The sequence below is a fragment of the Mchenga conophoros genome, linkage group LG4 (genome assembly GCF_057382185.1).
Source record: "Mchenga conophoros isolate Kocher_MC1m ecotype Shallow Benthic linkage group LG4, M_conophoros_male_GT1.1, whole genome shotgun sequence".
Lineage (NCBI taxonomy): Eukaryota > Metazoa > Chordata > Actinopteri > Cichliformes > Cichlidae > Mchenga > Mchenga conophoros.
This window is the reverse complement of record NC_140529.1, coordinates 16,892,244-16,905,361: the sequence shown is the minus strand read 5'-3', so window position 1 is coordinate 16,905,361 and position 13,118 is coordinate 16,892,244. Positions and strand designations below refer to the sequence as shown.

General features: G+C 40.2%; 1 protein-coding gene across 2 annotated transcripts in view; it reads left to right on the top strand.

Moving 5' to 3' along the window:
• The window catches only part of prkcbb (protein kinase C, beta b), a 109,096-nt gene that overhangs the window by 81,050 nt on the left and 14,928 nt on the right, over positions 1 to 13,118 (top strand). The window contains exons 16-17 of one of the 2 annotated variants that reach the window (XM_085270721.1): positions 1,587 to 1,727; positions 6,482 to 11,255. In XM_085270721.1, the coding sequence (XP_085126847.1) occupies positions 1,587 to 1,727; positions 6,482 to 6,658 (318 nt within the window). In that variant the 3' untranslated portion in view covers positions 6,659 to 11,255. Of the gene's footprint in view, positions 1 to 1,586; positions 1,728 to 6,481; positions 11,256 to 13,118 lie in introns of those variants that run through there. The other variant, XM_085270722.1, reaches the window with a different exon arrangement.

Sequence of the window (13,118 nt, the reverse complement as noted above, 5' to 3'; positions counted from 1 at the left end):
AGCAGTAAGGCGCAGTTTCATTAGCACATGGCGAGTAGTTTGACATCAGTGATCTGCCATGGACCAAAGCAATCACAACCCACATAGCAGACACGTCTGACCCGGATCTGATGTCAAGCCAGCACTGCTGGCTGACTTCGGACATGGTAAGTGGTATGTCATCCAGATATGGGCCAGGCCTGTTTATGTGATGCCATGCCACATCTGGCCTGGTTGTAGTTTGGTGTATGTGGCCAAGGCTCATAGAAAACAGGTCTTCCCCGGATCCGGCATCAAGTTGGCACTTCTGACTGACCCTATGTCATGGCAGGGTGTATGTCAACCAGATGTGTGTCAGGTCTGGCAATGATGTCAATGTTTATGCTATGGCATGCCATATCTGGCCCGATTGTGGTTTGGTGTATGTGGCCCAGGCCCATAGAAAACAGGTCTTCCCTGGATCCGGCATCAAGCTGGCACTTCTGAGTGACTGGTGTCATGGCAGGGTGTATGTCAACCAGATGTGGGCCAGATCTGGCAATGATGGCACTATTTATGTTCCTATTTTCCTATTTTAGTTAGAAGACCCACATGCCATGTTGCAATACTATACTGCTACGGTGGCCAATGTTTCAAATGCAGGTTTGACAGGTTTGTGAGTGTACACTTTATCCAAAACCTAGTGAGGGTTTACTCATGTTTACCACTGGGTGGCTGTAGCTCAGGCGGTAGAGCAGGTCACCTACTGATCGGAAGGTTAGTGGTTCGATCCCTGGCACCTCCAGTTTGCCTGTCAAGAGTATGAATGTAGTTAGGAAGCACTCAGTTTAGAGGTAGTGTGTGAATGTGGCATGTAGAGCACTTTGAGTAATGTGGGGAGTAGAAAAGCGCTGTATAAGAATCAGTCTAAAGAGTTTTGTCTTTTGCACTATTATGTTCCGGCCAGACATGAAACTGTTCTGGACCACCACAAGACCACTGGTGTGTCTGCAACTGGCCTTGTGCTGGCCCATGTGCGGATTACCACTGGCAAACTTGATCTGGGCCACCAAAGGGCCGTCATTCTTTGTGGTATGTGGACCATGTGTAACCACATTGTGTGGGCCAGATCCGGGCCATACCAATTTTGCTATGTGGGAAGGAGGTTTTTGGTGAAAAACCCTCTTTTAGACTGATTTCACCTACGCTGCAGCCGGCAACTTAAACCAACCAATCAGGAACCACAGATTTTTCATTAGTTATCAAAAGTTGCCAGGGAGACGCCAACTTGTCTCTTGGCCTTGACTTTATTTTCTCAGTTATAGCTTAAATCTAGTGCCAGTTAGCAATTACAATGCACTGTTCTCTGAAACTATGACGGTGAGCGTGGTAAACATCATATTTGCTAAACATCAATATGTTAGTATTGTAAATGTAAGGTTTACTTCACAGCACAGATGCATGAAAATGCAGCCTCACAGAGATGCTAATGTGGCTACTAGCTTTTTTTGCAGTGTCAAGACTACCAGAAAGGTAGAAAGATGAATAAGCATTCACTTAAAAAAAACAAACAAAAAAAAAGCAAGGTGGACACACAGTAATCGTTTCTCTTCTCCATGTCTGCACAGCTGATGACAAAGCATCCAGCGAAACGCCTGGGCTGTGGTCCAGAGGGGGAGAGAGACATCAGAGAGCACAGCTTCTTCCGCTACATGGACTGGGAGAAACTGGAGAACAAGGAGGTGCAACCACCCTTCAAACCGAGAGCTGTAAGTCCGTCCCCGCCAAACCCGACATGACCGCAGATAAGCATGTGCAAGTCACAAGTCGCACAATAATAAGTGCGCAAAATACTCTTCGACCGGAGTAGAGACGTGGAGTTTAATTCATTAGAGGTTAAACTCATAATAAAAACTCTCTCTTCTCTTCTTTTATTCTAATTTCCTTCTTCCTATTTTCTTTCAACAACTACCTTTCTCTTGGCTTACTCATCTTTTCACTATCAATGTGATGTTTCTGTCTCTTTCCTTTCCTTTAATTTGGGACAATGCACACAGGTAAGTCTCGAAATGGTGCTCATGATGTTGACAGTGATGCTGAAGGATGTGTGGCGATGAGGGCAGCATCGGTGATGATAACAATGCCGGGGATGTTGATGGCGAAAACACTAAAAGAGGCTCAGTGATGAACGTGGGCTAGAGGAAAATATACTGGACATTGACTGCACTTTTGGATGCACATGCAGAAAATTGGCAGCTACAGTTTGGTGCCGTTGAAATAAAAGAGCGTTTGGTTTCTCTGAGGTTAGCCTGAGTTTAGACTAAACCTCCAGGGGATAATAAGTCCGTACAGAGCAAATGTGTTTGTGTTGTTCGTTGTTAGACGACTTCTTTTTTTTTTAACTTACGACAAAACAAGTTTGATCATGAGCCGAGTCAGAATGATGTCATCTAATACTCACACAAACCCCAGCCACGCAGCCTGAGGCTACAGTGCTGCTAAAGAGTTTTTCAGAGTTGAGCTTTTCCTGCAGCCTGCGGTGTGTGTGCATGCGTGTGTGTTGGACCAGTAATACTGCAGTGTGTCTCTTTATTCAGGACATGTATACGTTCTCGTGTGGTAGAGGTCTCCATTAGGATCTGGCTTTTTTTTTTTTTAAGACTTAGACGTGTTTCTGCAGAGTCACACCGTCTATTGTCTGAGCTCTTCTCATCGCTACTTTTTCTCCCTTTCTCTTCATCTCTCTCTTTGTTCTGTTTGATCTCGTCTCTCCAACATCTTGTATCTTTCTCACCCCTGCCCCGTCACTTGCTGTTTTCTCTCTTACTGCCTTTGAGTGGCAATAATAAATAGGTTTGGAACCATTGCGTTTACGCCACATCAAAGTTTAGCTTGGTTTAGCATCTGAAGGCAGTTCTTTGATCTTTTATGGTGCTATGTTGCCAGATTTCTTTCAGTAACCTGTGATGGGTTTTGTCTCTGTGTTATTTTAAGGAGGCTCTCCTTTTATTTCTCACTAAAAGCCTTATCACCACGAAGATGTGCGGCAAAAAGAAAAACAAAACAAATTCCCTGAAACTTGAATTATTTTATCTTTAACTCATAAGAGTTTAATCTTTAATCTTTTGTACAGTACTGTGTAAAAGTCTTGAGCTACCCCCCATATATGGAAATACAATCTATAAACAAAAACAGAGTTTTAACTCTCTTAGGCAGCTTTCTTGTCAGTAGTCTTTAGGAATAGTTCTCCAGACTTCTTGAAGGACATTCAAAGCTCTTCTTTGGATGTTTGCTGCCTTTTCTTCTATTCTCTGCCAAGATGATCCCACACTGCTTCGATCATGTCGAGGTCTGGGCTCTGGGGAGGCCAATCCATGACTGATAGTGTTCCACTGTTTATTTTGCTCTGCAGGTTTGCTTTGGCTGCCTCTGAAGTGTTTTTGGGATCACTGTTAAGCAAAAGAATGAAATCATTTCCAATCACACGCTTTCCAGATGGTAGTTTTTTATGTTCATAATTCAATTTTGACAAGATCCCCAACCTCACTGGCTGAAATTAGGCACCAAACCAGAGCCTCCTCCATGTTTTACAGATGCAGACGCTCACTCTTTGAACCAAAAATCTCAAATTTGGATTCATCACTCCATAAGATCTGTTGCCACTAACTTTCAGTCCAGTTCTTGTGTAATTTAACATATCACAGCCTTTTCTCCCTGTTTCCCTTCCTTAAGAATCGCTTCTTGTCACCCACTCTTCCACCAAGACTATTTCCACCCAGAAATGCCAAGTTTTTGACCGATAGCTTTTTGGAATTGACCTTGCTGGTGCAAAAATACCGTTTGATGCCCTTCAAACTGCTTTATCTTGGTCATTGATGCTGAATGATGTGTTTTTCTAACAGGCTACTAACAGGAAAGTGCCTAAAATACAAATTAAAACTGTTTCTTTGTCTGAGTAGACAAAAGACTGATTCTTGAGTTGAGTAGTTTTTATGCTTGAATGATTCATAGGCCAGTATTCAGTGGTCTATCAAAAAAAGAAATTCTCAGAAAATGGTTAGAAACAAGAACTCAACTGAAAATTAGGGAAAAAGCAGCCAAAAATTTTTTTTTAAAACTTCAGAAAACCCGGAGAACTCTTGCTCAGGACCACTTAAAAAAAAGACAAGAGAAAAAACAATTCCTCTGAGTTTAAATGTAAAGAAATGAGGGGTTACTCAAAACTTCCGTACAGTACTGTATGTTTTATTTACAATATAACTCATAATACTAATCATTAGCATTATGATTATCTTTTACATTTTCCTTATGCAACACATTGTTTACTTTATTCATAATAAACAAAATTCTTATGCTTATTTTGCATTAAAAAAAATGTGAAAAGGAGCCGTTTTAATGAGGAAATAATAGCATGGAAAAATAATTTGTAGGAGACAGACAAACATTTATAGTAAGTTTGTTTCTTTGATGCTGTTTTGGTGTGGGTTGTTGTTTCTGGAGGATATTTGATTCCAATAGGCCTTATTGGTTTGATCAGGAATTAATTTGTTAATATTTTGTTGATTTTTGTCAGTTTGTGGCTTTATGTGCTACTGATGCTTTAATGAATTAGCTGACAAACAGGAGCTGATGAATTAATGAATGACTGACCGATCATCCAACAGACAGACTGACTGGCTGCCTCCTTCATCCACCTGACATCTAAAAAATGTTCCAAATACCATTTTGTTTGGTAGTTACTGTATCGCTGTGCCGTGTTTCCACTCATCTGTCTTTTCAGCAACCCAGTGTCTGTCTTTTTCTCCATCATCCTCACAAAGATATTATCCATCCATCCATCTTCCCACTACTCCATCCATCAAGCCATCTGTCCTTTCATCTACACATTTTATTTGTCCTCTATGTTCACGGTTTTTTCGTATATATTTATTTGCATGCTCTGTGGGAAGTCTCAAATGAAACCTGGAGTGCACTACAAAAATCTTACAGTAGTATACAGTTTAAACTATTACAACTTCTAAATAATATAGTAACTAATACTTTTGTCCAGTTTTTTTTTTTTCTTCTAAACGGACAATTCCCAAAATGAACCCCGTTACCTCCATGGTGTCCCTCGGGTTGTGGCTCTTTGACTTTCCATAAACTTCTAAACTTTGTGGCACTCATTTTATTTCCCTTCTCGGCTGATTTTTCCCATCTGCCTCCCCAAACAGGTTAAACAAATGTGAGTAATTAGCTGCAAATACTACTGACCCTGGCGTATTTCTCATTTCACATTATTTCCCCAAACTATAAACACTTTGGCTTAATTTCATTAGGTTTTTTTGGAGTTGCAGAGATTTAATGAGTTTGTAGTTTTCCTCTGGGTGATGTTGTCAGAGGACACTGAATCCTTGTTGTGTTAATTAAAGCTCAGTGCAGTGATGGAGATGGGGGAGGGGGCAGGAAGTAGCTCAGCCCACCGTCCCTGTGAGGGATACTGCCGGGAAAAATATAGTTTTCAAGTTAATAACCAGTTTTATGTACTTAGATGGGAACGCATCTCAAGGGTATATAAGCTTGATTTGGCTTCCCAATGGTCAGAGGAAGGAAAAGGACGAGAAAACAGATTCCATCTGATGTAAATTGGACACTACGTAGAGGAGATGATTTCACTCTGGCACCAGTTACGTCTTTGTAAGTGCTGACTGTTGCCGAGACTCAGATTGGATCATGAAAGCCACATGTCAAGGGTTTCAGTTAAGTGTCACATGTAGGATATTGTGAAGGTTAGTAAATTATTTTGGCAAACTGCACATTTCCTAAGCAAAAATCCAGAGCCTTTTTTCCCCAGTCCTGATGATCTGATTTGGTCTATCAAATCTCTGCAGGTCTCCACGGCTGCAGCATATAATTAACCCACAATTACACCAATAATTATCTTGTGGCTTTAAGCCTTTTCTAGTGCGGCTGTTTAGAAATCCATTTAAATCCAAGTTTTGCAACCGCTGTCCTTAAAAGAAAGCAGAAAAATCTGTTCGTTTGTTTGTTTTTGCCAAATAAAGGGGAAAAGTCCACACGCCATGCATTAATGCTTGCATGGTCACCAGTTCGGTGTAGTGCACTTCCATAGGCTGTTTGAGACTTCAGTAACCTTGTTTGGAAGTTTGAGTTGAAAATGCTTCAAATATTTGAAAAAGGGAAAGCATACCTGAGGTGTGCTTCATTTATCTTCTCCAAGAAGTGATTTACTCTTTTCTTTTTTCACTTCTAATTAAAAAATGGCATTTTATGCATGACTAATGGAGAGTTAAATCAAGCGCACCCCAAGTACTGCCACTTGTTCTGATATTTGAAACCTTGTTCAAAGTGATGTCATCTCACACCCTGGTTCAACCTGCCATCCCCCCCTTCTTTTGTTTTCCTCTCCTTCTACCCCCCACCCAACTTTGATCCATCCACTCCTATCCATTCCCACTCTTCCCCTTCCCAAATCCCCCCCTGCCTTGTACTCCATCCCTCCCCGCCCTCCCTCCCTTAACAGTGTGGACGAGATGCCGAAAACTTTGACCGTTTTTTCACACGCCACCCGCCAGTGCTGACCCCTCCCGATGAGGAAGTGATTCAGAATCTGGACCAAGACGAGTTCCAGGGATTCTCCTTTATCAACACAGAGTTCACAGGAAATGCTGCTGCCACCACTGCCACCGAGCAGGCTTGATTACAGCTCACGCATGGACACATGGACACACACGCAAACATACACAACTGTTTCTTCAGGATTAATCCCTACCTAACCCTGAGATACACGCACGCATGCGCAAACGTGCCATCTTAAATTTCTGATGATTTCTGATGATTGTGTCGTTAAACTGACAGACAAAGTAAGGTTTTATGAGAAGAACACACATTGTTCACACTGTTGCAGCTTGGATAATTTGTTGGCCCCTTCTTGAGATTTAAAAGCTTGATTTCGTGTGCTGTAGCACGATTTAATTACAGATTTCATTGAGAGCTTTGGATAAATGCATTTATACAAATTTGTCACGATTAAACACAATCAAATCACAGCTGTAACTTAGTACAGTGCAGCATACAGTATGCAGTTAGCCTTTTCTTAGCACTGAGAGGGTTATTACTATACATCAATCATCCGCAACATTAAAACCACCTGGCTTTTATTGCCTAAATCCCTCTCATATCACCAGAACAGCTCTGACTCATTGCAGACACACAAGAGTCCCTGAGATGTCCTGTGATATCGAGCACCAAGATGTCAGCAGCAGATCGTGTAAGTTAGATCTGGGGAATTTGGAAGTTAAGACCTTGAGCTCTTTAAAAGCATTCCTGAAGACGTTTTGCAGCATTATGCTGCAAAGTCAAAAGCTGCTGGTGTGTTATTCATTTCTGCTGTCGGTGGTTTAAGTGTTGCGGATGATCGTTCTAAACCAGTTTAGAACAATAGCGTGCATGACACAGTACATACCAAGAAGCATCTGACGTGCTTTCTAAATCTGTCTTTTTTTGTATCTTGGGTGATTTTCAAATTGTGTTGCTTGCAGTGTGAACAAAGAGTTTGGGTTTAATTTAGCATGCGCAATCAGATAAAGGATTAGAAATTAATTAGGATCTTTTAAAGTTCATAAATCATGGATTTCGAAACCGAGGGACCAAAATAATTGGATTTCATATAGCACAGTTAGGGTGTGACTAAAAGGGTGATTATATTTTAATAAATGCATTTACTAAAACTTTTACAATCTAACTATAGGATTTCACAACTAAACAACCGCGAGACGTCCTGTGTAACATAGCTTTGGCACTCCATTTTCTAACTTTTATTCAGGTGGGAAATGTGATTTAGCTTTTCTTTTACCCATTCCTCAGCTTTTCCAGTGCATTTTGATAAGCCTATAATTTTAGTGTGCTTCTTAGTGGGCTTATATTAATAATAGTGTCTGTGTGTTTATACCTATAAACTGGAATGCTTGACATGCATGCATGAGTTTCTATATCAAGAGTAGCCCTGGACCTTATCTCCCAACTGCATTTTAGCATATTTGCTCATGGAGTATTATTTTAATAATTAATACTGCGAGTTTTCAGGTTTGTACCACAAATATCAGATTGCATGTAATTTCTGTCCATAAAAAATGCTGTTGGGAAATGTAGTCTTTACCGAGGGTTTGAGTCAGACAAATAGATAATGCCATTTCTTGTACTCTGATCTGATGTCTGTTAAGCAGTATTTAAGCGATGAAAAAGACTAGCAGTTATTTCTTTGTGTTTTATAAAAGCATGATTCCAATATCTGACCATTTGTTTACAGTGTGTGTGTGTGTGTGTGTGTGTGTGTCGGTATAAGCGTGTTTGTGTTAGGGAACAAGTACTGTCTATGCAAACACACTTATGTGTTTGCATTTTTGTGAGTCCATACAACCTTTTACTTTTGTTAGCGTGGTAAATGTCGGCAGCCCTCTTTAAATCAAGCAGTATTAATGTGGTAGAGGCAGAATAGAAAAATCTATTTGCATTTTAGGAAAGAAATAAAAGAAATTAGAATAAAATGTTTTACTAGCAGTCAAAAAGGTACATCTCTTTCTAGTCACAAGAGTGATCCAAACCCTTTAGAGACCAGTTGGCAACCTCTCGCAACCTCCGGTCACTAGGACTGGTTGGCAAGTGGTTGGTAACAGTTGGTAGGTGAAATTGGTCACAAAGAGGGTGCTACACCAAAAACTTGATCCTTGATTGCCACAGTCACCCACAGTTTGCAAAGAAGACACTGGCTTCTTTGCAAACAGTCTCCAACTACTTTCTGACTGGCAGTGAAACTTGAAGTAAATTTGCCACAAACTGGAGACAGTTTGGCCTTTCTAGTTTTGCATTGCACTTCTCATGGTTTCACTGCTTCAGTTGGTGAGAGTTTGAAGAAAAGTTTTAAAGGTGAGCAACGCAATCCCAAGAAGGTTTTTGGTGCAGCATCATCGTATACCTCTTTTAGATCAAGTTCACATAGCAGTGCATCAATCAATCTCTAGCATCAACCAGTTGACGAGTCTCCACTCATATCCACTAATATCTACTGGTATCCACTAGTATCCTCTCATCAAGTGGTTGATGCTAGGGGTCACAGGTTGGTCTCTAGGTCTGTGCGGCTAGGGCTTTAGAAAGTCCAAAAAAATTTTAGTTTGGATGAACAGTGATGCCAAATTCCACCTCTGTAGACCTTGGAAAGCACCACCTCAAACACACAGCTGATTTGCAGGTTAGGATTTCTTGTCTGAAAGTCAAAAGTGGGCCCAGGTCTCTGCTGTCAAAATGCATGTTTAAGTCCTTGAGCATCTTTAAAAGTCACTTAGCCTATGAAAAGTTTCTTTAAGGACAGAGAAACAGAAAATCAGAACAATATATCAGGCTTTCCTGGGTTTTTGGTCTACTTTTCTAGAAGTAGGAGTTGAGGTTTAACCCACTGTGATTTGCTGTCTGTGTTTGCCATAAGAATAACTGGGACAGAAGGTAATGTTACAGTAGGCCTGCTGAAGTAGAAAACTCTGTGTTTTCTCTTTTGTTTTCCCTAGCAAGCAATAATCCTGTTAGTGATTTACATATTGAGGTGGTGAGGTTAGCAGTACGTCTGTTCAGCTCAGGCTTTGTGTCTCTTTGACTCTAGCCACTTATTAAAGAGGGACAGTGGAGGAGGTCGTTGGGGGGGTTTGTTTGTCTGCAAAGTTGGTGCGTTAACACTCTGGTTCAGTAACTTTCTTCTTGTATATCTGCAGCTGATGGTTTTTGTTCTGGTGGCAGTTGGAGGTCTTCAGGCATCCACTTGATCAGAGTTGAATGGGATCTTTATAATGCATAGTTTAAATGTTAATTATTGTTATTGCCATCAAACGTAACTCTTTAAAATGAGTTTAGGAGAAAATATCAAGGTTTTTTTTTTTTTAATTGACCTTACTTGAGATTGGGTAGAATACATCCTCTATGTCCCCACCAAAATATTGAAAGTCTTGGTGCAGGAGGTACCATTTACTTGCAGATCCACTTATTATTTGATAGCCAAAAAAGCAACTGCAGGAATGTTTAGATCCAGTATAATTATCCTATTCAAATATAATTCCCTTTTGTGAAAATTATTTGGCACACCTGGATGTTTGCTTAGGTTTAGGGGTTCATCATTTATACTGGGATTAGGTGACAGATTGCAATTATCCTGTCGGCTTCAGTCCAAACAAGCGATGCTAGCAGATTGTAGAGGGTTGTGCACTGCGTAGAAATGCTATCATACAGTAAATTCACTTGAATGAGTGGCAGCTATCAGTGATGCTAAGAAGCTTTAAAAGATAACAGTAAATTAATCATATGTGACAGCTATACTCACAGTAATGTCTGATTTAGCTATAGTTGCACATACTCTGGGCTTCTTCAATGATTGTAATTTTCTTAATTCATTACTTTTTTTTAAAAAATGGTAGATATAAAAGAGCCCTGTCGCCTACAGATAGAGTTAAGGTTGTGTCTAAGGTGAGGAAGGGTTAGCAAGAAACTGACATCGCTAAGATTTTTTATCATCATCATTTTGTCGCAGAATACTGTAACACACGGTCCCTCTAATCCAATCAGATGCGAGCAGAGACAGAGGCCTATAATATACCGTAATTTGGCTTTTGATTAAAGCGGTCTCGTTTGGATGTCTTTTGAGTTTAAATGCTGAGTTCAGCAGGGGAGAACATTTCAGTTTTCTATCGTTTTTCTTGAGTGTGAATGAAAATGTGTTTTATGACTCGATGTCGCCTGTGTCTACTTTCTATGTCGAACCTCCATTGTCAGTATTTATTTCAGCCACTGAAATCTAACAGCAACAGCAACTATAGAAATATATATAATGAAACATATATATTACTGTTAAAAACTGATATATACATATAATTATACATGTGGAGGGGAAGAGAAGTCTTGCTCCAGGATTTGTGTCTGTTTCGATGATTCCTTCCTGCTGATGGAGAAGCAAAAAAGGACTGTGCATGAAAAAAACAACTTTTTTTTAACCTTTTTTATTAGTTAGATATGATATATATTTAACATATTAGGATGATCCATGTTTCTGTGTCAGCAGTGCTTCAAAGACTGTGTGATTCCAGCTACTGTTATTAACGTTATGTATGAGCATAGGTATATACTGAAAAAAGGAAAGAAAAAAATGCTTTAAAAATGCTTTCCATGTGCCATTCTTTTTTCTTTTCTTTTTTTTTTTTGCTTGTTTTTCAAGAAAAGCCGACATACCCAAAATAAAGAATTTCAATGACGCATTACAAGATGTTTAGTGTGTTTTCGAGTGCACTGTGTACGTTTTAATCTGCTGCAGGAACTGTCTGTGGCTCCGTGGCTCCATGCTTTCATATTTTTTATTTCAGCCCCTCATTTACTTGCTCTTTATTCGTGTCATTCTCACACAAACGCACGCTCCGTTTCTGTCCGTGGAGACCGAACTGATTTGATTTTAAAAGAGAATGACGGGACGGAGGACAGTGAGAGAGAGCAAAGGAGGTAAGAAGACAGAGAGATTAGAGTGATGAGGGCTGACAGACGGGGGTTTTGCTGAGCAATTGGAAAAGAGAAACAATATAAGATGAAAAGGAGAGGGCGGCATTGAACAACAATGAAGGGAGGCAAGAAGAAAAAAGCATTAAGAAGGGACAGTGGCTGGGAGAATAAGATGGAGGGAGGGGACAAGGAAGCGAAGCGAGGCTCCACGAAGCAATGCAGGCGGCTACGACAGGCTGTGCATATTTCATGGCTGCCACTTATCATAAGAGCCTTTTCCTGATGGGGGAGCGTAGGTCTGATGACTTCAAGGAAATAACATGCAGAACACGGCCTACATATACACAGCCCTGCTGAGCCACTCAGCCACTTCTCACCGCCTCTAAAGCTGCTCGCAATCCACTGTAGTCAAGCAGCTGCTGCTCCTGCACATTTACTTTTAATAACTGTATCGTGCACCGTTTATTTCTCTTAGTCCATTTCAGTGTCAACAAGTGTGGAGACCGGCTAGATGCAGAGTTTGTGAACCATGTCTGACCTGTGCTAGAGTGTGATGGGAAAACAAATACAGCACCAGGAATGCTTCTGGCTGTTCATAAACCCAGTGAAGCTTCAAAATCCAAGAATGAAGAGTAAAATCAGGCTAGTTAGGCTTAACGGTTAATGAGAATGGTAAAAAAGATGCCCGAAGTCCTGTGAGAAACATCAATGAATCATCTACATCGGTTCTAGTTTTTGCTGGATCGAGCATTGAACATGTGACCGGTGTTCCATGGTAACAACAGCTGCTTTTTAGTGTTAAACAAACCTGATGAGGCTTTCACCCGACCTCAGATATGCATAAAATACTGTATATGTATGGGCTCAAAATGTGGTCATAAATATTTTGTACTTGTAAATCAGGATTTCAAAAAAAAGCGCCCCTCCAACAGCCAAACCCATCTGTTCTCTGATTGGATTGTTACATTTGTGATTGACATGACATTGACCAATCAGATGAAATGAAGAAAAATAGGGTCAAAATTTGTACTTGTAACTTGCAGGGTTTTTTTTTGGCTAAGTCCACACACAAATCTTTTTTACACATACAAATCCTGATTTACAAGTACAAAATATTTATGACCACATTTTGAGCCCATACATATGAGAGTATCAAAAGAAAGGTATTTTTCATTGTCAGTAATACATCTACTTTTGAAGCAGTCTCCAAAAAAAGGCAAATGCCTTCCAAATTACCCGGGAACACAGCGTCACGTCTGTATGTAGCAATTTACAACATACAGGTATAAACGTCTACAGCTTCAGCAGTTAACCTGATTTATTTTGCACACGTACAGTTCCACATTTATACGCTGATGTTAAAGTACTTTGGCTCAGGCAGCAGCCATCGGCTCTGTGACTCTTGTTGACATTTTATCACAGAATGTCCTTAATTTTTTTTAAATCAATGTTTCCTCTACATAAACACATTTGTAATGTTGTTTTCCCCAAAATGATAACTAGTTTGACATTTATGGAAATACTCAGCCTTGTTTCCCTGCTGAGTTAGATAAGAAGAGTGATTCCACTCTAGCGTCTATCCATATGAAGCTGGAGTGTAGCTTAAATATTCAAAACAGCGTTTTCTCCAAGTC